This window comes from Periophthalmus magnuspinnatus, chromosome 18 (genome assembly GCF_009829125.3).
Source record: "Periophthalmus magnuspinnatus isolate fPerMag1 chromosome 18, fPerMag1.2.pri, whole genome shotgun sequence".
In the NCBI taxonomy this organism is placed as follows: domain Eukaryota; kingdom Metazoa; phylum Chordata; class Actinopteri; order Gobiiformes; family Gobiidae; genus Periophthalmus; species Periophthalmus magnuspinnatus.
Window position 1 is genome coordinate 19,841,791 of NC_047143.1, and position 27,187 is coordinate 19,868,977.

Consider the following 27,187-nt stretch of genomic DNA (forward strand, 5'->3'; position numbering starts at 1 on the left):
GAACAAACTGCATGAGGTCTATGGGTCTGCTAGTTCTCTCTGTTCCCTGAGCTCACTGCAGGTAATTGGTCCTGAGCTTCAGTATCAAAGCAGAGCCACTGGCACGGACAAGTGACCAAAAAACCCCCCCAAAATAACAGTGCACGACTAAGGAGAATGAGGAGGAACATTTGTAGATAATGTTGAGGGGAAAAACACATATACACAACTATACTGCAACTTCTATTACTGCAACTAATAAGCTACCACTACCACTACTATTGCGGCTACTTGTACTTCTACAAGGGGATCCCATATATATTTCCACACTACTTTAATTTCTACTCCTGCAGTTAATAATACTACTTCTGCTCCACCACATGTGTGCCTCCTTTTTATACCACACTCTGGAACATTCCAGGCAAAACACTATTTATGTAACAGCATTTATTCAATTATGTGGCAACTGCTTAGAAAAATCTTAAAACATCCATTGTTTCTATGAGTGGGCTTGCCTCACTACAGATCTGACTTGTAACTTGGCCTGGGGCAAAACTATCAGAACGTTACATAGTGCACCATTGACTTGCAAGGAAATTAAGGAAGTTTTCTTGAAAAACAATTAGCCAACATGATGTTTTAAAACTAAGAACAACGTTAAGGACATGAGCTTATATACTGCTAATCGCTAACCATCCCCATGCAGTCAAACTATTATTACCATCACATTGAACTGAACTGTTTTCGAACTGCTGCAGATGAAGGAAGCTGCAGATTTGATGAGTCAACATGCTCCCGGCTTTAACTAAATCAACTTAATTCGCTGAGGAAGAAACTGGGAGACTTATGTAAATTAACCAAGCACAATGCATCCCCTAAGGCAGATGATACAGTGCTATTTTCCCATCACTCTCTAAAATATAAAAAAGAAACTTTAAAAAAAACAACAAAAAAACATGCCACCATTTTGAGATCCTGACCATCTCCAAGGCCTTAGCTGTAAATATATAGAGCCTAAGTACTAGCTTCCTGATTGTTAGATGATGTCTGAGGCCTTGAGTTAAACTGAAGTAGCAGCGATTTACAGCCACTTTGGTCAAAAAAGGTTTTCTGTATAAAGCCTTAATCATCACCACAGGAAAACACTATTTTTTCTTATAATAATAACAACACAAAGAGGTGGTGAGGTCTTCAAAGACAAGAGAGGAAAAAGCTTAGTATGGTAGTATTAACCTTTTCAACCATTATTTGAGTAATTACACTTTTATACAGCGCCTTTCCAACTCCAAGTCAGTCAAAGCGCTTTACATCAAGGAACCACTCACCCATTCACACACACATTCATATACTTTGAGTTGAGTTAAGTGTCATGCCCAAGGACACATCGACAGCATTCATCTGTGGCAGCTAGAGTCGCACCGCCAACCTGTAGGTCAGTGGTTTTGAATGTCTCACACTATGGCATGAAACATTTCTACATTCATGGACACAAGCAGGATAAGTATTTCATTTTAGCAACAACTGAATACATGCAAGATAGATTGTTTATGGCATACTGTGGAACGTTACAAGCAAAGCAATAGCATCACTATAGAGACAAACGGGTGACGGACCCTCCACCAGAAAAGTTACACACTTCTCCTTTGATTTTAGATGAGGAATTTTGCCATCAGATGTTTTACTTGTCCTTGAATGCCATACTATTAGAGTATTAGACCAGTGTGACAATTCTTCTATACAATGGCTAAAAAAATCTAAATGTCATATAAAAATAATACAGGATTTTGCTACGTTTTTATATAAGCACTTGTGACTTAGAACATGGCTTTTTGCAGTTCAAAAGTGGTGGAGGTTTTCTGAGGTCCCTGAGTGGCTGAATTTGATATAACTTTCTCCAAGTCAAATGGGACAGTCCAATATTGCTAGTCATACTGCATTATTCATCAGACTTAGTCCATATTGCATGTGGGGCTTATAGGACTTTAATAGCACTGCACAACTGGACTCAATTATTAATGGCAGAACTAACAGCCCATGATGCAATAGTAACAACACAGGACAACGAAAATAAAGCAACGCAAAACAATACGCAGGGACGGTTATTATTTAGACAAAACACTTTTACCGATACTTTAAAAATTAATTATTGTAACTATTTAAAGCCAGACTATATGACACTGTTTTATCTCCATGGGGCTGTTACTGCTTCCCCTGGTCTTAAGATAATTAATTTTAATTGTTTTTTTTTTCAGATCGAGGTTTAGTTTGTTTTCATACCTGACTTGTTTAGTGGTCTTCCTTAGAGTGATCACATGATGTTGGTCTGAAAAAAAGAGTCTATTAAAAATAAATTAAACATATCTGTATCTATGGAAACAAGCATGTGACAGGTAAAGTTACAGGTCAGATCTGTGAAAGAAAACACCACTCACAAAATATGGTATTTCTGAGCAATAAAACTCAGAAATGCCATATTCTGCCAATTAAATAAGTTTAATGCCATAGAAATAGTAATCTAAGTCTTGTTTTTAAATACAGTTTTGCAAATCTGGTTTAAAAAAAACAAACACATTTATTAGAACAATTTGAATTGAATGTCTGCTGTACTGTTTTACCATCACTAGCTCTTTCATCATTCTCTTTTCGTCTATATCCTTTCTGTCTTCCTCCCACTTTTCCCTCCCTCTCTTCCTCCCCCTCTCCCCATCTTTCTCCCTCTGTCTCTTTCTTACTCCCTCTCTCTCTCGGGGGGGTCATTTAGGGCCAGATCAAACCTCATATCTTTTGGTCCGCGGGGAGTCCAAGTCTACAGACAAATAATGATCCAAACACGCTTTTAGCCACACCAGCCCTTAGCAAATGCCTTGAAATGTCTTTTTTTCCGTTTCTTGCTAAAATGTCCGGGAATAAGGCAGGGCTATAGGTTTTGGAAGTATAGGGGTTTGATTAAAAGTTTAGAAGGTTTAGCCATAAGGGGAAATGCGATAACAAAATATAAATAAAGTTGTCTTAGCCTAGCAGAATGTGGGTGAGATAATAAGAAGGGTATTGGAGGCATATCCACTGGGGGTTGTGGTTATTAAGAAAAGTGCAGCATTTGTAGCGAAAAGTAGAAAAGTTTTATAATAGCTTACAAATAAGATATAAGCAACTTTCTAAGGCTGGTCAAAGCACTTCACGCAATCTATTTTTGTCCAAATGTTCCCTTTATAATCTTTTGCTTTTCTCTGGTCACACAGATTTCTATGTTTTTAAAATACTGAATATATTTTTAGCTGTGGTATGTATGGTAGGCAGATGTATGTTGTTGTTGTTGTGTCCTTGAGCAAGATGCTTAACCCACCACACCCCCAGTGTCTGTGTACACTGGTGTGTGAGCGTGTGTGCAACTGGGTGAGTGGTTTGTTGATGTAAAGTGCTTTGAGTGCCTTGAAGGTGGAAAAGCACTAAATAAAAATGTGGCCATTTACCATTATGGGTGTTTTGATTTCGGAAAATAACCTTGAAAAACAGACACACTTGAATAACTTGACCTGGTGGCGTCGCCTTCTTGTCTCCATTGATGTTACTGCATTGTAGGCAAAGCAGTAACATCTTTCTAGAGACAAGCACGACCCTCCACTAAGAAAGTGACAAAGTATACCTTTAAATAGTTGATGCAATCAGTTGTATTTATAAAAGCTTCTTCAATTATGCATGTGCCAGACATGTAATTACTGACGTTTGTAAAACTGAGTCATTTGGACTTTTGTGTTAGTGCTCATAGACATTTTGAGAGATGACGAATTACCTTTTCTTTGAACAAATGTAGCTTGTGATTTTGAATATGGTAATAATTATGCATAAAAACTCATTACGTTTGCTTGTTATTGTGGGTGGCACTTTCTAAGATCAAAATTTTGCCTCTTCACTGAATGACTTCAGCGACAGAGAAAAAAGTGGTACAAATAATTTCCGACCTCGTGTCTGAGATTGAGGATTTTGGAGATACAAGTGTTTGACGTCATTGGAGGAAATCTTCTTGGGAATGAGTGGATTTCTGTGATTGCCTTGAAAAGCCTGTGAGGGTTTTTTTTAGAATATCACACCCCTCCCACTTTCTCTTATGAATAAAATAATGATGCATTCAGTTGCCCTTGGACAGTCGGTAAAAGTTGTTTCTCACTTTGAAGCTGGGAAGATTATTGCTGAATCTTAGCAAAGCAAAAATAAGTGACTTTGGAGCAGTGATGTCATTTGATTTTTGATTTCGCATACGTTTAAGACAGATGCCCTCCCATATACAGGAAGACAATATCAAGTTTATTTATATGTACAGTTTTTGTACACAACATTACTTCAGGTCTCAATTTAAAAACATTTTCAAGCATTTCACTTCATATTAATATATTTTGTGTTTTTAATGGTGTGTCTATGTCATTTTTTGGTGGTGATGGCTCTACCTGCTTCCATGGATTGCTAAAATAAAATACTTGCTTATCTCCAAAATCACCTGCTTATCTCCATGGAGCTAGATTAGTTAAATGGCATACTGTGGGACTTTCCAGGTAAAACAATAGCATCTCCTATGAAGATGAGAAGGTTTCAGGCCCCCTACCAGAAAAAGTTACTTAGGGTAAGCCTATGTGAAAGGTGCACTAATTTATATAAGGCTGTTTGAAACCTGTATTCAGTAACTTCAGCTATGCCATATTGTCCAGTGTAGCCATGTGTGCAACCATTCTCAATCCTGTATGAATGTCAGGGAGGGCATCTGACTTAAAAATGTATGCCAAGTCAATATAAAAGTCCTGTCTCCATTCCATTCTCCTCTTGCACATTTGTCCCATGGAGCAGACATCCTGCACAGCTGCATGGTCTAGCAACCCCAGGCCCATTTATCACCCCACACGCTCCATACAGCTGTTTATTTCTTATCTCTTTCTGTCTCATGAAGTCTGGTCCAGAGCAGTGAAGCGGCACAGGCCTGGGTCACCTTGAGTCTGGCCTTGATAAAATACAGGAATAATCAAATGTGAACACCTTTTTAAACTGTCACACTCATCGCCTTCAAATCAAAACTCCCAGCCGCAAAAAACACTTAAATCAGCCTGTTCAAGGACATTTAGTCCCCTCTTCTTTAATAGAAAACTGCCATTCGCCATTTGTGCAGTAAGGATAAAGTTTGAATTTGTGGAAGAAGATCCCTTAAGATGTACTAGCTCTGTTCTATCCTAATTTGTATGTGATCGTTGTGAGTCAGTTTTGCTACACTGGTTTTATACGACAGTATGCAAAATGTGTTGAATTGACTTTGGCTCCTGATATGATAAAACAGTAGCTGTAAAGTTAATAGAAGGGTAGATGTTTGTTTTTTTTATTGTAAAGACAATCCAATTACAAACATAAGTGTGGCATGCTACACTAGCGAGGTGTTAAAGGTTGTCAACTAGGGCTATTGGCCTTTAGTTGTTCAATTAATCAGTTGATTGTGTCTTAGTCGACCAAAATTTGTATAAATCGACTAATCGTTTTATTTATTATAAATTTATGATTATAAGGAACAGCAGAAAAGAAGTTTGTGAGTGAGTATCCTGGCTGAAGATTTGATATTTTCTGGTATTTATGTGTAAAAAGGCAAATTAAACTCTTTATATAAATACAGTGTTTTCTAGCACTTTTTTCGGAAAACAGAAAGCACAAAACTAGACCTTTTTTTGTAAAGTGTAATACAGTGTGTGTGTCTGTAAAGCCGCAGTTCCCAACTTTTGTCTTGCAAATTAGTACATTTAGATTTTTTTTTCCACCAATAGACTATATTGTAGTGTTGTCACGATACAAAAATTTCAAACTTGGTTTTGATATTAAGGAATAGACTCGATACTCAATACAGATTCCGATACCACAATAACAATAAAAACTCTTTATTTAGACAATCGAATTAATGTCATTTTGACATTTTATAGCTATTAATGTCTGTCCTGTGAATGTGACCGTTTTAGTATCGATACTTGTTCAAATGCGAGTAGTTTTACTATGAAATAGTATCAGATTTTTAGTACTACTAAATTGTATCTGCAGAAATTTGTGACACAATCAGACCACTGTTTTGAGGAATTTTTCCCCCTTTTAGAAGATGTAACTTGTTAATCGATATGGCAGTTTTCTTAATTTTTCATCTTGGATACAGTAATCTATGACAACTGTGGATCATTATTCAATATTTCAGACATTTTAAATAGCAATATTCTGACATGTAATAATTACTCTGTTGACAAATTGATGAAGATCCATGTTGGCCTACCTCATTACCACAGATCTGACCTGTAACATGGCCTAGTGTCTCCATGGAGATATGCAAGTTTAATGCCATACTTCTTTATATAAATACATTGTCTTCTAGTACTTGTTTCTGCATAAATAGTTGTTTTTGCACTTGTGGTCTTGTGAGCGCAGCGGGGGTTGGATACATAGAGGTCTGAGAGCTTTTGCCATGCCCCCTTTTTAGTTGACTAATCAATCAGCAAGGCATGTCTTTAGTCGACCTTTAATCGTGTACAGCCCTATTGTCAACTAGATTTCTGTTTTTCCCATGCTCATATGCTGACGTCACCTGCTTGTCTCTATGGAGATAAACATTTATTGTCATACTGTGGAACATTACAGAAGAAGCAATAATCAGAATTGGTCATTTAAAGCTATTTTCTTACAGCTAAAATTGGGTTTGAGATTTTAATACTGTAACACAAATACTTACATCTTAGTTCAGAGTTACAAGTCATCAATGCAATGATAATAAAAAAAAAACACTCTTTATTTAGACAATAGAATGTAATTTTCAACATTTAATTATAGTACTTTCTTTTATATTACCATGTGGTCTTATATCTGTGTAATCGCTCGTCATCCAGGTAGTATCGATGTAGAATAAATTTTAGTAGCCTGAAAGTTGAAGAGAGGCTGTAGTTCTAACGCAGCAGAGGTTTATTTCTCATCAGTACAGGGCCCAACACTGAGAGACATGAACCATTGGACTGCACTAAACTAGAACGGACAACACTAACACAGTCTGGCTATGCTTCTGATGTAGGGAGTATTATACCTCTGATGATGCAGGCTAAGATAACAAGGACTGAGCTAGCAGTAAGTGCCCTAGATACAGCACAGAAATGGATTAGTATCTGATTTTTGATACTTTTTACAACTCTAGTATGTAATGCAAATATCTGCATCCATTACTGAAACCATGTTACGACTTATCATTAAACTGCATCTAAATTACGGTTACTTTTACATCTTAAACCGACTCTTGGTAGATCATGTATGTGGAATCCTCCTGTTTTGTTTTTTTAATCTCTATAAGAATCGTTGTTTGTTGAACTAAATTACCATCTGCTGTTCAGGTTAGCAGCTGCTGACCCACACTTCTGTACAGTGAGAAATATTTACCGGATTAGACACTTGTGCCATTCGATACGTGCTTTAATCTGATCTCACTGATGGACGCGCACACACAACCATCACAAGACCAAGACTGTTGTTCAGCTGAGGAATGTAGTTGGGGTCAAAGGTCACAGTGTAGGGTTAATACAAAGGACTTGACTGTGGATTGAGGCAGCTGCTGTTCACCCCAGTGCTCCCATTTAATGTACGTGACAGGTTGGACTACCAAAACATATAGTTAACATATTTATAGTCAAGATTTTGTGGGGGGAAAATAATAAAAAATTTGTTCCTTGCATGTGAATCCCACCTGAATAGATTTTGTAATCAAAACATGGTAAAAACGGGTACAAAAATATATTCAGTTAGCAATATGCCAATTTAGTTTTCATCTATGCTAAGAATGCTATAGTACCTTATGAGTACCTTATGAGCTAATAAAAATGTCCCAAATAAGGCAATTGCCTACATCAAATGAAACAAAAAATGACTTTACATATAATTTCACATTTGTCACATTCTCATCTCTTTATCCTATATTTCTACTTGTTATATGAGCCTAAAACTGTTGGGTCGGCACATTCACTGGACAAGCTTTCCCACTGTCATATTGATTTGTGAACAGCAGACATTTTGAGATACTGCAGATTCGCTAAGCAGCTCCGTGACAGTGGTGGACAGAGAGAAATTAAATAAAGACGATGATGAAAAAGCTTAAATTTGACCACGGGGAGATTTTGAACGGAGTTAGGCTCATTACAAGTAAACAGAAAGCACAAAACTAGCCTTTTTTTTTGTAAAGTTTAATCCAGGCAGTGGTAGAAGTTGTGTAATTTTGTCATTTTACAGCTATTTAATTCTGCCCTGTGACTTTTTTAGTATTGATACTTGCTCAAATAAGTAGCTAGTTTCGATGATAGTTTTAGTATCAATTAGTATGATTTTCAATACTACTAAATTTATATATACGCAGAAATTTGTGACACAATCAGATCACTGTTTTGAGGATTTTTAAATAGATATATAAGATATAATTTGTTTTAAATTGTTTTATAAATAAATTAAATTGGAGAAGATCCATATTGGCTTACCTCATTACCATAGATCTAACCTGTAACCTAGCCTAGTGTCTCCATGGAGATAGGTACGTTTAATGTCATATTACAAAACACTCTAGGCCAAGTAATAACATATGATGGGCTGTTCTCCAGAAAAGTACCTAAAAAGTACCTTTAAGCATCACCTATATGGTACAGTGATGACCTATTTCTCTTATCTTCGGTGAAGGTAAATTTGCATATGAAATTGGCACCGCAAAGCCTGTTTTGAATTAAGCCTTTCTCAAATTAATCCCCAAGGTGCTCAGAGAAAGCGAGAGTAGGGAAAGTAGTGAAAAGTGAGCCTCCATTCTTGGTTCAAGGGGCTGCTTCGTCTGGCAGCTCGCGATAGTAAAATAACCGTATCGAATAACATGGCGAGGTTAAGATTGGATTTTTCTTCCAATTCTTTCATCAAGCTTCATAGATAGACAGGCTTGTTTAATTAAAATAGTCTGATTAAGTTTCTATTACGATCAAAATATCATAAAGGTTGAAGAAAGGGAGAGGGAACCAGATACCCTAGTTGTGTGGTGGTAAGGAGAGACAACGAGCTTGTATTGATTTAATGATTAAGTGTAGCTTTAATCTACCGGGGAAAGTGTGTTTGCAGAAGATTTCACAACAAGATGAGATAAGAGATAAGTGGTAATGCTGCTGATAAAACTGTATTGCATCTGACATGATTTTAATGTAAACATGCACTGAGTAATATAGGAGTCTATACTGTATCCACATAAGCAAAGAGAATCCCAAAGCCATTTCATTGCAAGGTTAATATGTTCAGCTCGGTGGAGGGCAGTATGCAGTGAGCCTAGACTATATCACAGCTCATGTACAGCTGTAGGGTTGTGCAATGAATCACATTTGAATTGAGATCAAGATTGAGTCATGGAGAGTCATTAATGAAGAGGTCCACAGCCAATTCTCTGCCAGTAAAAGCATGTGGTTTGGAGCAGAGAGAATACATTCAACTGCGTTCGTGTGAAATATAAATAGTTCAAAGCCTGTGTTGTTTATGTTGAGGAAATTAATCTTGAAAGTCAAAATCAAATTGCCACTACACGTAAGACACGTTTAGGCAAAACTACATTAAAATGAGAGCATATTCTTAGCTTTTATTGCACTGAAAAATTTATTATTGTGTCCTTACTTAATGCTGTTTCTTTGGCTATAATCTTCTACACTATGGCCCAAAGCTTATCTACCTCTATAGAGAATGTTCCAAAGTAAGGTTTTAACTTTCTATTTCCATGGAATCAGCCAGATGACATGACCTCCACAAAGCTGTACCCTTGAATAATAACTATTAAGCCTTTAGTCTCTGTAATCCCTCAGTTGTCCAGGTATAATCCATAGTAAAAGAAAAATTCAAATCTGTCAACTGGACAAAAAGTTGTAGTTATTAAGCCTTTTGTCGTGCGTTATTTTGCCCAGTATTTCAACTCTTTTTGTTCCATCTCTCCTCAACAACTTCGCCGTTATCAGACTAATCTTGTGAGATCATTTTGAGAATTTGCTGCTGTCAAGACAAGATGCTAAAGTGCATCTTACCGCTTTGCTCTAATGGATTTTGTCATGAATATTTGTCTAAGTGAAATGTTTTAGAGTGCGTCCTGGAACAGATCCCATTGGTTCCTGTGGGAGTCATGTGATTGACAGTGACGAGGCGCTAATACACAGAAATACACTCAGCTCCAGACTATTAAAAGACATATAGCTCAAATGTGACAGATGCAATAAGACGGCCACATTATATCTAAAGCAGTTTCACAATATGGATGGATTGGCAGCAGTGGAAAATATATCAACTCATTTATGCTTATAATTAATTTCTCCACTTCTTTTTGGTTGCTGTGTAAAATAAAATATAAAATGTCACCTGCTTGTCTCCATGACGATGCTATTGCTCGGAATGTTCCACAGTATAACTTTGAACTTCTCCACGAAATCATACAGCAGATGTCACAAGACAAAATTACAGGTCAGATCTGTGAAGAGGCGACCCGTGTCAGAGTAAAAAAAATAATGTTTCTCAAGATATTTTTTTTTAGCAGTACAAAGATCTTTAATTGAGTAAATGCAAGTTAGAGCCATATTTAAAGCCATACTTTGGAACATTCACACTTCCTTTACAATCACCTTTAATTATAGTATTGGTAATGGTTTAATATTTTTCATTGTAAACAGTAAAAAGATGCATTAATTTCAAAACCCCATAAGACAATTTTTAAGTTTTGTGTTTTGTTTTTTATCAGAAATTCTAAGCTACTTTGGGTTGGATCAGCTGTTGCCTTAAGCTTGTGTCTCAATTTGAGCAAATTTATACAATGAATAAGTTATACGCTGACTATCTCTGCAGCTGTCTGGTTTTCTCAAGCCAAATGCATCCACTTTCATCAACCTTCTATGTGTATTTTTGTGACAATATTCAAAACCCTCAGCTCCAGTTTTTACACAATTTTGCACATTGTATTTCTGAAGTACTACAATCCCATATAGTGCATAACATAATTCACCTTTTTTCCAGAAGTTGCCCTGGGTGCTGCCATCATCATTGAGCGTTTATTATTTTGCATGGGGCTGTTGATGTTGCACAGAACAGCAAATCATTTCTATACGGACTGCAGAATTGTTTTAAACCCTCCCAGTGAACCGGAGCAGTTATTGTTGCACATGGACAAAAAACGCTTTACACAAATCAACCTAATTTATATCATATTTTAATGGCAAAACTTTGATCAAATTCTCCATTGGGATGAATGGGATTCTTGCTTTACAAAGAAAGTGCAGTTTAGAAGCATCTAGAGGCAAAAAATGGGCAGGGCAGAATAAGATCAATAGGACTAAAAATGTTTTACAGGTGTATGCACTAAAATGAAGCAAAGCAAATGTTCCTAGCTGCTTTTTGAAAACATGTTGCTATCACAAAAGCAGTTCATTTAAGATTTCAGATTCAGCAACATATACTATATACTGTGAAACATGGTATACCTGATTTTTACTGTGTTAAAAACTAGTTAATTTTAAAATGTTTGCAGTGGCCCAAAGTTATTCCTCACTTACCTTAAGAATTCAGAGCATCCTAGTTATTGACTGTGATGAATTTGTATGTGCTTTTCATAACTCAGAGGCCAGAGCACAGTCCTAGCATGATAATAGCACACTTCCTGATTCTCTGACAATAAAACGCTTAATTAGACCAGAAAAATTACATAAATACTTTTAAGCTTCACTGCAATATGGTGAGGTTTTTGTTTTTTTTCACAGTTTCATGATGTTGCTTTTTAAGTTTTACAAATAAAAAATAACAACACACTGTAGTTCATGGGAGGTTACAGTCCATTTTGTGCTGACTTTGAGAGATGAGCAGCCAAATGTCAAACCTATTGAATTAGTTTGGGAGCATTAGCACATGTGTCCATCTGTCTGTCTGTGTGAGTTTGTATTGAGCTAAGCCCATTTGAGCTCTTCACAGCTGGCCAGGGCTCAGAGTTGCACCGCCCACATCTGTATTATTCAAAAGGACAAAAAGCAATTTCAACAAGAGACATTTGAACAGATTGAGGGAAGATGTTTATTTGCAAGCACATGATGGAAAATAAATAGCACATGACCCAAATAAATAATATTGTTTTTTTTGCATCAGTTTGTCAGCATGCGTCCATTTATTCAAAGGGTGTTGGTTTGAATAGTGCATACTGCCATTGTGTCGTTGGGCCTCACACTTCATCCACCTTGCTTTTGTATGAATGCGGTGTGTGTGTGAGTGTTGATGGTGCTCAGAGGGGCTTTTGTCATTTGACCCCAAGTCAGCTCTGGCTACAATATAAGCCTATAACCACCGCCGAGTATGGAGTGAATTCATAACACACAGAATCAAAGCGTCTTTGAGCAACTTGAAAGGAGCAATATAAGACAAATGAAATATTAATATTATAATAAATAATGAAACAAAACAAAAAAAATCCACTCTGGCCCTAAGTGCTGTTATTTCCAGCACTGATAATAATGCTGACTATAAAAAAATGTAAAAATAAAAACATTTTGGCAATGGTCCAAGGAAAAATATTCTGCAACCCACTTTTAGTATTCATGAGTTTTAGGGAAAGGATTACTTCATAATTTTAAGGATTTGACATGGCTACGGGTCTATGCTCTTATAACAATAATGCAATTCAAAATCATGCATGAATGATGATGAACTAATGAATTTACTTAATGTACCAGTATTCTAAAATATTACCAACTGTTATATCTTTTGAACGGGGAAAGGTCCTCTCAAAATGTTTCTAATCAGGAAGGAATCATTTACCTGTAATCTATAAATAGGTTCCAAATTAAACTAATATGAATTTTAATATTATACAGACCAATTCTTTCAACTTGTTTTTTCTTGACTCTATCTATGTTCTTAAATTGTTCATTTCTATTACAACTGTCCTAAATTTGGATCATTTTGAAACCCATGGATTGCTATCATTTTGAATATATTTTTTGTTTCTTGACCTTATAATCCCACCAGTCCAGTTTGCATCTCCTCGCTGCTCCTATGTGTGCAGTGGAATGGGGTTGACATAACTGCAGTCTACTGTTACACTGGCTCCCCCTCGGACCACATGTTCTCCGTAATGTGATCTGACTCTCCCAAAGCTGCTGGCACTGGTCTGGACAGTAATTTAGGCAAATGTAATCACCAAAGCGAGCATTACACCATTATAATGCAGATTCAATGCAATGAAGAGACAATTTGGACGTGCTCCCGGGTGTCAGTGCTGCAGGTCCGATAGCTGTACATGACTTTCTGAAATGGAGAAGTTTGTAATTTGATGTGACTATTGAAGTGGGATCAAACTATTATGTGCTATTACAAAGACAATGAAGAAAAGTACAAACAACCTTTTATTAGTAATTATAGGAGGGAAGTGCTTATTTTTTTCATAAATGAGAATTCTTTTGATTTTGATATTGATCTTGATATTTGATCCTGATTAATGAGTTTTTTGTATTAATGATTTTTAATCTCTCTCTGTCTCTCTCTGGTTCTCTCTGTCTTACTCTCTTACTGGCGCTCTCTCTGTTTCTCTGTGTCTCTCTCTCTGCCCTTCTCTCTCTGCCCTTCTCTCTCTGTCTGTCTCTCTTTCTCTTGCAGATCCAGTGAAAATGTGGCAGAAAAAGATCTTTCTTTTCTTTGTGATCATCAGTACTGTCAGTCTGCTGCTGCACCAGGGAGGGCACTGGAACTGGTGAGGACCATAGACTCTATATTAACAGGTTTCTCAACCTGTGGTACTGAGACCTTGGTTTGCATTTGTCTGTGTTAAAGGCACACTATGTAACGTGTAACTATGTTTGCTTTTCTTCAAATGTCCCACAGTATGGTATGAACATATTTATCTTTCATTTATTCAAATACATGTGTTAATGTTGCTAAAAAAGATTTAGCTTGGAGGAGTTATCTGCTTGTCTCCATGGAGATTGGTAATTTTTATGACATTTTGTGGAACATTTCAAGCAAAACAATGACATTTCTGTGGAAAAAAGATTTCAGACTAGACTTTTCAGACCTGAGTCCCTCTTTTAAGTTATTTGTCCTCCTGGTCACCATGGATATAGATAATTTTAATCAGAAACTGTGGAACATTGTTGGCAAAGAGTAACATATCCATGGAGTCAAGCAGGTGGCGGCTCCTCTAAAAGTTACACGGTGTACCACTACTGTAGCTGAGCCTGTCTCGCTAAGAAATTTTGAAGCACAATATATTGCTACAGAGAAATATAACGATAAACTAACAAAATGTATCTTCTTATTTTTCTTCTAGGAACATAAAATCATTCCACTTCGGCTGCCGTGCTGTCCCTCGAGGCCCACGATCCAAAATCACCAGTGTAGTTTTCTTGAAGACCCATAAAACTGCCAGCTCCACCATGCAAAACCTGCTTTTCCGATTTGCCGAACGCCACAACCTCACTGTAGCCTTACCCGTCCCAGCTTGCGGTCACCAATTCTGCTACCCTCGCACCTTTACCTCTCATTTTGTCCACCCACACACCCTCCCCCCGAATATAATCACCAACCATATGCGATTCAACAAAGCGGAACTACAGCGATTGATGCCTACCAACACAACCTATATCACCATTATGAGAGAGCCCAGTTCCATGTTTGAATCTTTGTTCGTCTACTATAGCCAATATTGTCAAAGCTTCAAAAGAGTGGCCAATGTATCTCTAGAAGCTTTCCTTGATAATCCTTGGCGTTACTACCGTGCTGAAGAAAAGGATTCGATGTACGCAAGAAATACATTGACATTTGATTTGGGCGGGGACAAGGACCGCCCTGCGACAGATGAGGCGTACGCAAAAAGCTTTACCGCACAAGTTGAGCAAAGGTTTTCGCTAGTTATGATTTCCGAATACTTTGACGAATCGCTCATCTTGCTACGTCACCTCCTTAACTGGGACTTGGAGGATATTGTATATTTTAAGCTTAATATGAGGACGGAAAGCTCGAAGCAGAGTTTGAACCCACAGCTTTCGGCTAAAATTCGTGCATGGAATTCAGTAGATGCCCATCTTTTCGACCACTTCAATGCTTCACTATGGCGCCAGCTGTCTGCTCTAGGCTTGGACTGCGTTGCAAGAGAGGTACAACTTTTACGGCAAGCTCAAGAAAAACTCATGAGGACCTGTTTTGCCGGACAGACCCCCCTACGCTCCGCAGCGCAAATCAAAAACAAAGATTTGCGACCATGGCAACCAAATGGTAAAGTCGACATAGTTGGTTACGAACTGCCTTCCAATATTAGCGTTGGGGCTTGGACTCCACCCGATGTTTGTCTAAAACTGATCATGCCTGAAATTCAATACACAAAAGTCCTTTTACGTTCCCAGTCAATACGCTATCGGCGATCTTATCAGTATCGTGCGCATCTACCGCAAAAGGCAGTCCGCACAGTAGTGGTAAGACATCCCCAAATTCATCGTATAGAGCCAAAACCTGCCGTTGTACCAGCGCCAGTAACCAAGACAACCTCAAGTCCCAAAACATCGGGAACCCAAAGCCAGTCTGCAATGCAAGAGCCACATTGACTTGAAAAATAGCATTTAATAGCCTATGTTACTGCAACGTCCAGCTGTGAGACCCTGTGTTAGCCAATGTGGATAAAACCAGGGACAAAACGCCAAGTCAAGCAAGTGCACGGGAAACGAAGAAAGAGGAGAGGACTTGCGAACCTGATTTGAACTTTCTAAAATCTGTGAAACGTAGCAGACCTGGTGTGTTTCCAGGCAGTCCGATCGCTTACCTTTGCGACACTGAAAAGAATGGTGAATTTGAGAGAGAAAAAAAGTTCTCTTTGAAGAAAACCATTGTATAGGACTAAAACAGGGATATCTCGACTAATTGTTTGACACAAAATGGACTCTGTGTTTTGCCAGTCCCTGCGGTGGTCTCACATTACGTTGATTTCATTCATTATGGGGGCTCGCTGTCAGTCGCCTTATTACACCACTTTTTCTCTAGCTTGTGCTGACATAAAAAGACACTCAAAGGGACATTACAATCGCATCTGTGCATTGTAACATCTACACAATCCAACCACTGTATTCCATTTTGTTTAACTTCTTTTAAGATGCTAAACACTTGCTTTTCATTGGCAAAGTATATTGAACAAAGACATTATCGAGACATTATCAACAGGAAAAAGCCAGCATCTTCTATGTGTACCATAGCCATTGCACCTATAACCTCCTGGACAGTTTGCATTGAAGAAAGTGGGTGCAAATCATACGAAACACAATACAATCACTCCACTCAAAGTCAGTGAAAGAGACGGGGTTTGTACCAGCCAACAAGCAATCCAATCTGCTCACAATGGCACAAATAAAAAGGAAGAACAACTTAACAGGACAAAGACTAGAGTTTAAATATTTAATAGGGTCCATTCACTGCACCTTATGGGTCCACCTCTTGGGTTACGCTGTTGTGCATTCAGGTAGAAAAGGTTGAAGTGAGAGTAAGGGGGTGGTATATTGTAAGACAGTTCAAAATTACCAATACATTCACAAAAAAGAAGTTGACTTTACAAAAATGTGTCATGCCATGTTTTTCCATTTAATTAATTTATGTTGATCTCAGTAATCTACCTTTCTAAATATTGAAATATTAATTTTTCAAGGGCAAAACCAATATTGATTGTAATATTAATGTTTATTTATTCACATTTTAGTTTTGGTTCTCAACTCATCTTATCCAGTCAAAGCAGAATGAGCTAACTTTGGGTTGCCAGATCCTATGACAAAAAATATTAAACTCAAAAAGGCTCTTTATGATGTGTTCTACCTAATGGCAACGCAAGTTCATTGAATGTATTGTTAATTGATAAAATATTTAAGTGAAATTTAGGTGGAAAGTATAACAACAACATTTATTTCAACATCTGGAATTGCAACAAAATAATCATGTGTCCTCTTATTTCAGTTCTCATGGCAAAACTAAAACAAAATCTACATGGGAAAACGGTTGCACCTTACTATGTCTCCAGTTCTCAGCATTAAAGTGCATATGACAGGTTTTCATGTTTTTCTAAGTATGTGGTTTGGTGGGATAGTGCCTGTGGTAAATATTTATCATAGTTTTACCTGTCATCAACACCAAAAATTCCATCCAATTTATGCATAGGAAGACATTTTTCTGGCTGTCTAAACCTACATTTAAGTACATGTTGTTTTGTATTTGTCTAATCAAACTATTTTAGATAAGTTTTGGTCCTCGTTAACATTATGGGTGCTAGGTAACAGTTATGGACAGTTATTACTTATGCCATATCTGCTGCCCGTGTCCAATCAGGAAGTAAAATAATTTAATAACTTAACTGAAGGGAAAAAAAAAAAAAAATTAAACTATGTGTTTTAGTGAAAAAGTACTGTAGCCTGTCATATTCACTTTAAGAATGAAAGAAAGACATTGATATGACTATCTGCAACAAAGGGTATTCTTCTGCTTTGTTGGCCAGCCAAGTTGGCATTACAGGCGTGTGAATGATTTATTAAACTATATATTATTTATTATATTTTCTTTTCTTTTTTTGAGGAATCCCTAGTTTTAAACGGTACCCCCAACCGTGTTCCTAGCAGAGCTCCGGGCACGGGTTGGCATGCGGTGAGCGATATAAAATATTCATAGCTACACGTTCTGAAAACCGCACATCAAAACAAGTGTAGTTGCTTTAAGTGAATTTTTCATTGAGCTGTTGTTAAGTGCTCAACCACATACTGTTGTGTGGTCTCAGTCAATACAATAATGAAGAGATGCTTGTACTGTCTACTTAATAATGGTTTCAATCAACTGTGAAAATGCAGGATTATGCTTTTAAAGGTGCACTATGTAACTTTGCTGGTACCTGCTTGTCTCCGTGGAAATCGTATTGCTTTGCCTGGGATTCTTTGCAGTATGGTATTAAACTTTGTCATTTAGCATTTATTCAGCTGTGTTCAATTCAAAGGTATTTTTATCTGACCTGTAACTTGGCCCGATGGCGTCACATGATTGCTTCATGGAGCTAGATATGTTTAATGTAATACTGTGAAACATTCCAGGCAAAGCAATAATATCTCCATGGCGAGAAGCTGGTGGCAGACCATCCGCAAGAAAAGTTACATAGGGCATCTTTAAATATTCATGAACATAAATCAGGCAAGATATTATGACAAATAAGTTCATTATCTTGGCACATTTTGAAAACATTTTGTTTTCAAACTGGATGTGTCAATAACATGAAAATAGATAAGATTTGACTGAATTTGTTGTGACAGGTGTTACTCACACCAGACGTGTTCAAAATAGAGGGGTAGTCATGATGTTTTGCCTGAAAAGTGCTGTTTTTGTCTCAAACTGGTTGAACTTGCTCTACGGGACAAAGTTGAGTATGTCTACCTTTACGTCAACAAGTTTTCATGGACAATAGACGTGACTATAGCATTTCTGTCACCAAATGCTCACAGCAAAACTTCATGAACTTTGGGAGGGTAGAAATTTGAGAAATCCATTCTGGCAGAAAACTGCATTGTTGTTTTCTATAGGCAGCCAATGGGCTTTTGTCTACGTAAAGTAAATGTAAAAATGACCTAAATAGATCTCTAGAATTACTGGTCATAGATATCCCAAGGATTGTGTGCATAAAAGTAAAAGAAAAGCAACAAAAGAAGCAGGGGCTGGAGGGTACAGACAAGAATTGTTCCTATTGTTTCTATACTTCCTAAGTTTCAGCTTTCAGTTTATGTATTTTTTTCATTCAAAAGCTATAAGAGATAATATTTTGTTTTAAATTGTTAACATTTTTTAAACACTCTGAAGCGGATGGTCAAAATAGTGATCTTGAGTCAAACTATGGGCCAATACTTACCTTTTAAAAATGAAGTATAAATAAGGGTATCCTGTATTGACAATTCATGGTGTTGGACTTTAAGGTGCATTCACACATATACATCAAAAAACTGGGACTAAACTTGGACTAGACCAGGACTAAACCAAAGTAAAGGCAGCCTGTGTAACTTGTTGACATTAAATTGCACATGAAATCTCTGCCTTGTCCCAATGGGCTGTTACTACTGACAAAGAAGCACTTGCTGTTGTATGCTGTTTTCATTGTGCACTATCAAATAGTCTATGTATTTCTTTCATTTTCATGTATGTTCCATGTTTTATTGCTGCTTATGCTGTATCTATAAGCAAAAGGTACCTATTTATGACTTTGTTATAATATTGTTGGAAAGAATTCAGTTTTAGAAATGTTTTGTACCATCTCAATCAGTATAAGAAGATTTGTTTGTTTATTTATTTTAATGTTGTTAAATGTCAGAGGTGGAAGAAGTAATCTTAAATGAAAAAATGGTTACCTCAGAATAATTACGTTGAAGACTACTACAACTATGGCTGCTACTACTACTATTACTACTACTACTAGTGCTACTGTTAACAGAAATAGGAGGTACTGACACACACTACATGGTCCACTGTAACTATAGGCTAATTCTGCTTTTATTTTAAAACAATCTTCCAAATCTGCCACATAAGCTACTACAAATGCCACTACTCCTTTTGCTGTTGATGTCTGCTAAAAAATGTACTTAAAAGCACTGCCACTACGCTTACTATTAAGATAAACAATAGTACTGTTACTACACTATCACCTAATCTGAGAGCAGGGGTGTTACTTAAAAATTTAAACTCCCATAGTTCCCTTGTCATTCTGCTTTCTGTGTTATCCAAAGTCATCAACGGATTCAGTAGTTTTATAGTTATAAACAGTTGCTTCTGGGCACATAATAAATATTTCAAATGCGTTTTGTTTTTTTTCACCGTCATTTGTAAAAGGCTTAAAAATATGCCAGTGGTTCAGATATGATCAGTTTATCCACAATGCACTTCTTTAAGTGATTTAAATGGTCATACTGTATTTACTGTAGACTGTGATGAGTTTAATACACTGATCTTCAACTTCAGCAATATTTTGAAGTAACAACACTATTGCTATTACTACTGCTGATATGTGTCTTATTGTGACGTTTACTCAAAGTTCTGCCGCTTTTGACTTCAATAAACAATTCTGCTACTGCATTTAGAAAAGCTCTGCATCACTTTTTAAAGTAACAATATATTACAAAAAAATAAATGTTGACTTTAAAGGTGCCCTACGTAACTTTTTCAGCTGATGTCCATGGAGATGTTATTGCTTAGCCTGGAAATCTCCACCATATGGCATTACATTTATTTTGAATTTGTTTCAATTATAGGTGTTTTTAACTCCCAAAACTACCTTAAAAGCATGCATTCTGACACTCTGCTGTCACCATGACGATATATATGTTTAATGCAATATGCTCTGTGTATAGCAGCATGCTAGCTTGCTCACGCTGTCTCAAAGCTAACAGTTACTTTTAGTAAAATTGGAAAACATAAAATAAACAACCTATTACAACTCAAAATAACTGAAGTAAAGACTACGCTATAATGTTTACATGTAGAATACTTAAGTTTGTAGCATTGTTTTAAAATGTAATAGCATTAGCACAGAGACACTGCCCTATCTTTAAATATTTATTCATTTTAGCATGAATCAGAAAAAACCTGAACAGGAAGTAGTGACACTAACAGTGAGGTTGCTGGACACTGTTGTGCACAGAGCCAATAGTATGCCCTGCCAGAAAAGTTATAGTGCACCATTAAGACTTTATAAACTTTAAAAACTTTAAAACGGCATCAACATTCATTACATGCAGCAAAGATAATACGATGAAATAAATAAAACTTATTTTGGGTCAGTGTTGCGCTTGAAATGCGTGGAGAAATGGATTTTTTCATTTGTGTTTGTTTGATCTACAAGTCATTTATTTTCAGTTTGGTAATTGAGTCTATGTGAACTGAACTGCCATACTGATCAAAGTGCAGAAGTATGTGTATGTGAGAAGGGGCTGGAGACAATCAGCTAGTGGCCCCAAAGCTTTTTAATGTGTGACCGTCAAATGTGAAGAATAAAGTTTGAATGAATTTGAACTTGGTGTGGCTTTTTTATTTCTTACTGGCTTTAAATTGGTTCAGTTAAACAAAATATTAGCATTCTTAAACCAATTTCTACACAACATGGAAGACGTAAATAGACCTTCCTCTTGTACTATTAACTCACCTTGATTAAAACCAGGCACATTACAGTTACAGCAATACCATATTTACTGTTACTGATAAATGTAGATTATGGGGAATGATACATTTAAGGGCAAAGCAATAACATCTCCATGGAGACAAGCAAGTGGCAGATCCTCCACTAGAAAAGTTAGAATAGTGCATCTTTAAGGCTCTATTCATTTTTAAGTTGGGTTCATTCAGGCTAGTACCATGGGTTTCATCAATACCAGTGCCACTTTTTTACTGATAGGTTTGCACAACATATATCATTATAATTAACTGTAAACTTGCAAACCCTGTATTTGACCTCTGGAACATATTCTGAAATGCATTTGTATTAGTTTGGCAGTTCATATTTCAGTCTCAGATATTTCTCCTGCCTTTTCCAAACTGAGATTTTATTTATGCATTTGTCTTGACAGCCTCAGATATTATCCATGTTACTATGCACCAATGCCATTTTGATTTACTTCTTTTTGATGTTCGACAACAAACACCAAATATTCAAATTGAAGCTTTTGATTTCAGACATTTCCACCACTCATTCATTTCAAATCAGCGGAACCACTCATGGCTGCCGGAACAAATGAACAAATAGCTCATTCTCAGATCCACAAAGCCCAAAAGCAGTGAGGCTGTCTTTGATCTGTGATTGGTCAGCTGTTGCCATGGCTGCAGTCGCCTTGTCATTCACACATCCTTTGGTTTCCTCTTTGGCTTTTATAATAGGAGCATTAATGTGGTGGGTTTTGACACTTCATTACATGAGTCACTGGTGTAAATGGCATAACAATGTGATAACCATTTCACAGGTATTTAAAGGTGTATTATGTAACTTTTCTTGTAGAGGGTTTGCTATACCAGCTAGACTATTCAAATATGGTATTGCTTTACCTAGAATGTTTCACAATATGACATTAGAGGTGGACTATAGATACTTTTTCTGGTGGGGAGGTCCGCTAAATGTTATTGCTTTGCCTGGAATGTTCCACAGTGGCATTAAATGTATATATGTTGAATTTATTCAATGATAGGCATTTTTATTGCTCAAAAATACCTGATTTATTATTTTACTAATAATACATTTTATTTATATAATGCTTTTCAGGATATTAAAAGCTTTGCCTGGAATTTTCCACACTATGGCATTAAACATATATAGCTTGCATTTTTATCTCCAAAAAGCATTTTCCACATTCTTACTGTGAAGAGGTCCACTCTCCACAGATCTGACCTGCAACTTGACTGCTTCTCTCCATGGAGATAGATTGTCTATGTTTAATGCCATATTGTGAAACATTCCAGACATTCCATGAGTGTCCTGAAAAGTGCTATATAAATAAAATGTATTATTGGATTACTGTATTATTATTATTATTTTTTAAAAATACATGTTTGAAATGCACTTGTAAATATAAAGCAACTATTAAAATAAAATGTTATTCATAATATGGAATTATAAGCACTGACAAAAAACCTAATTTAACTTGTAATAAGATTCTACAACACAAACAGCAGATTTAATTCCTCCATTAGTATTTTGTGCACTTGTTCCCTCTGATTTGAAAGGCAGTTTTTATGGAACGAGGAGAATTGTGGGTAATAATAATCTACTGGTGTGTACACTTCAGTCAAGAGCTTGGCCTGATTGCACTGTGATTGGGCCCAAATGTCAAACACACATTTGTCATAACAAACATGCAAAAAGTTCCTTAGTGTTAAATATGCTATTATGTATGCAATAGAAATATAATAAAGCAACTAAACTACAAAATACGTATTACTAATACAATTAATATACGATACAGTTTCTGTTTAGCGCTCAGGATAAAAAAATCTATACTGCTACTGGTCAGCTCAGATTTGCAAAACATCCACAGAGATCCAAGCAAGAACATGCTAGTTTTCCCCATCAAACTAAAACATGTACAACAGGTCATATCCTCCAGTTAAGGTAGTCCAGCCCAAGCCTAGCAACAAGACCTGGAGATGGGTCTCCAAACACTGTGTTGCAGCACTCACTGCTTCTGTAGGTTGCCCTAGCAACTTTGAAGGATGGGTCAAATGCAGAGACAAATTTCTCTAAAGGGACAATAAAATGTCCCTTAACTCTTTAGTGTCACAATATTTTGGCATGAACACTAGCATTTAGCAACTGAAAATCTTCATCAACATTACATGCTAGCCGCTAGCATACATTTTATGACACAATCCCACTGATCTGTCAACTGTAGCAGTCGTATTTTCTTGCTTTTTCACAGTTTTCACTGGGAACATGGTGTTTTTACTGTCAATTTGACAGTAATATTCTTTGAAAAATTTGTATTCTATTAATCAGATACCTGATTTAATTTTGTAATAACATAGATAGCATAGCACAAGCAGACACTGTAGATCTTATCCTTTCGTTGTTGTAACAAATCAACCCAATCAGCAAATATCAGCCAGATTAAAGTATCAAAATCAAAATGATTATTCTCAGCTGGTCATTTCAGGTATGCGGATATCCCATCTTCTTTTTACCATGTTAACAATAATATATATAAAAAAGACAAAAACCTTCACAATTTAACAGCTTTCTCCTGCTCGCCTCCCACCTTCTCCCAGCCCCAGTGTTAAACATGGCTGCAGCGTTGGCGGAGGATGTTTTTGTGAGTCAGAGATCAGAGCACTGTTGCATTGTGGGATTTCTCTGTGGGGTTTCTCTGTTCCTGTGTATTAGCATGAGTCAGGTGGTACTGTGGAGGAGGAGGTCGGGCCGGTGGGCTGTTCAAGCTCCTTATACCGGCTGCTAATGGTCAGTGCTTTCATGTTACAGACTATAGCAGTAGAACTATATGTATAGTCCCTCAGGCTCACAATATGGGGACAGAAACCAATATTCATCTGCTGTGGAATTTCTAATAGTAAAAACTTTTAAAAAATATAAAATAACAGAGAAGTTGTCTTGAATCAAAAGGTCTAATTTATTGAATCAATTGTGCACAATCGTCAAAGAGCTATTGTCCCTAATAGTGTCGTCTTGCTCTCAGCTGACAAATGAAAATACATACAGTGTACTTATACCATCAAAACAATCATACCTGTTTAGTCTAGTCAGAGTGGCTGGAGACTGCTAGATGCACAGACAAGAGATACATAACATAACAACAGCTGGTATTACGAAGGTTAGGTCAAAGAGATCCATAACAATACAAATAAAGATTTAGGGTAAAGAGGGTCATAACAATTCCCCCCTTTTGATTATAATAAATTACATTTATTTTTAATCAACTCAATTGAAATCGTTATTTAAAAATTACACATGAAAAAACATGAACCCAAAATAATACTTGAAATAAGCATTTAAAATAAACCTTACACCTGATCAAAATAAAAGTACAGGAATAATATAACAGCCTGATTGGTAGTATTGAGTGAGTTACACACATCATTATAATTTTCTGGGTTTTTTTGTCTTTTTTTTTTTTTAACTTTTTCTTATTTTCTTTTTTTTTTTTGAGGGGGAATTTAATCAAATAGCCACCCAGAACATGAAATGGAACTCACTGAGTTGGGATTCTGCTCACTTTGAGCCTAAGATCTGTAAAAAATTAGTCGTCATCAGAATCAGAAACATAATCTGGATCAGATGGGTACAAAACAGTCTCAACATTGTATTGATTTAGGACAAACTGAGAATTCACCATTTGACACATAGCTTTTAGCAGACCGGGGATCACACAGGAGCACAAGATTAGGACTATACCTACAATTATGGCCAGATTGATAAGCCAGGAAGAAGTCACCCACTGGAGAAAGAAGAAGGACTCACAGTGACACTGACAGTATCCCCTTCCATTATATCACGAAGTCTAGACAAATTGGCAATAGACCTTTGAATAGCCCCTCCCCCATCCTCATCATTAGGAGGAATGTAGGTACAACGACTTGAGCCAATAATTGCACACACTTCCCTCTTGATTAAAGACAAATGTTCAAAGGCACTCTACTGACTTTTACTGTCTCCAAAGCATAAAAAAACTTTTTAATCAGTTTGCAAGTTATTCCTCGCTTACTTTATGCATTCCAAGCATCTTAATTATTCACTGCGATGTGTCTATGAGTGCTTTTCACAACTTTCAGAGACCAGTATGGAGTTTTGCTATGACAGTAAAGCTAACAACCATTTGCCCCCATTTTGGATTTAGATTACAACCTCTAAACATAAGAGAAGACAGGGTATATATGCACACAGAGGAGCAAGACACAGGTGAAACACATTACAATGAATATGCAATGAATATGAAGGAAGTAAAACTCAAAACACACATGATTTAGAATAATAAAATTTATCAGGGAAAGCGAACACCTTGACACTGACATTTCACACAACAAGGTGGTAGTGTTTGTTTTGATTTGGTACAGGTTATCAAATTGCTTTGTAGAGTTTGCCCATATATGAGATAATGATATTATTTTAAGTCTGTACTAAAAGATGAACAGATGCTATATCACTAAAAATGATTAACTTACTGATAGTCTTAATAAAATGATGATAACTCCGGCACTATAAATGAATAAAACCGTGTCATAAGTTTTTTAATAGTTATGTTTCAGTGTTCAGGTCATAAAAACAATGAGCAGTACAAATTTCGAGATGGAAGGGTGTTCCAGTCTAAATTTAAAGTTGGAACTTGGAAAATTTGACCTTTAAGGACAACTGGAATAGACTCTGTGTGCAACAGCGCCCAACAACTTCACTGTTGCCTGTCCAATTGTATCTCTATGAAGTCTTTGGTGAGTCATGCTAAAATGAATAAATATTTAAAGATAAGGCAATGGACAGAGAGCTACTGATGGATGTCACTGACCACATGATAAAAACTACACAATTAAATGAATACTTAACCAGAGGACACTTCTGTGTTTAGAAAGATGGATGTTTGTGTCTCAATGCTAACGCTAATCCAAATTTTAAGGCATAATACATATTAAAACAACACCACAAACGTATTCTACATATAAAAATAGTAGTAAAAATAAATTGAGTAGTCTTTATTTTATTTAACTTGAATTTTCATAGGTTGTTTATTTTGTTTTCTGATTTTAATCAAAGTGTTTAAGAGACAATGAGCTAGCTAGCATGCTGCTGTACACAGAACCTATTGGTAGCAGGTGATTCCAAGCAACCATACTACTAAAAAGGGCTAAAAAATCAAGCACATAGAGTATAACCGATAATGTTTTAAAGGTGGTCTCTCTTAAAACGTTTTCCCTCAGTTGTCAAGGTCTGATCCATAGTAAAAGCAACATTGAAAATCTGTCAACTGGACACAAAAAAGTTGTAGTAATGAAGATGTTTCGCTGCTCATCCAAGCCGCTTCTTCAGTTCTGGTCAGATCACCGGTAGACACTGCCTTACATCTATCGGAAGGGAGGAGCTAATTACACTGGAACCAAAAACACCTATTGTTTACATTTTCTGTTTGTAGGCTAGGTCTATTGAGCTACACTAAGTGTGCACTGTGCCTGAGTTACACCCCTAATGGTGCTTTCACACCTATTAGCATCCTGGCTAGCTTTATTGTTTTCTTTGTTTTGATTTGGGTCTGAGGATGGAGTTATAGATAGGGGATAGATGATGTCTAAGGCCCTCATTGCTGTTCAAACATGCATTGTCCTTCCTAAAAAAAATTGCTTCTTTAACTCCCCTCTCAATCTATTTATTTTCTTTGGCTGAGATCTGTACCTCACTATATTCAAAGGAGTGGTTAGTGGCTTTGAGATGGAGATGTACAGCAGACTGGTGTCCCAAGGAGCTCTCACGACGATGTTGGTACATTCTCTTATGGCGTGGCTGTTTCTCATAAAAATGTTAGTTAGGGCACTATTTAGGGGTCACGCAATTTTTGTAATGTTTGAATAGCCACTTGGTGAAAAAGTAGTGCACTTAAAATTTCCTACGATGCACCTTGAAAAGAAAAGGGAATCAGTGGTCTTTAGACCGCTCAATATGGCATTG

General features: G+C 36.7%; 1 protein-coding gene across 3 annotated transcripts in view; it reads left to right on the plus strand.

Moving 5' to 3' along the window:
- Window positions 1-17,613, plus strand: part of gal3st3 (galactose-3-O-sulfotransferase 3) — a 38,533-nt gene extending 20,920 nt beyond the window's left edge. For 2 of the 3 annotated variants that reach the window (XM_033983806.2, XM_055229036.1), the window contains 2 exons: window positions 13,651-13,744; window positions 14,321-17,382. In XM_033983806.2, coding sequence (XP_033839697.1) covers window positions 13,662-13,744; window positions 14,321-15,590 — 1,353 coding nt within the window. In that variant the 5' untranslated portion in view covers window positions 13,651-13,661 and the 3' untranslated portion in view covers window positions 15,591-17,382. Of the gene's footprint in view, window positions 1-13,650; window positions 13,745-14,320 lie in introns of all 3 variants that reach the window. The other variant, XM_055229035.1, reaches the window with a different exon arrangement.
- Window positions 17,614-27,187: the final 9,574 nt, after the last annotated feature.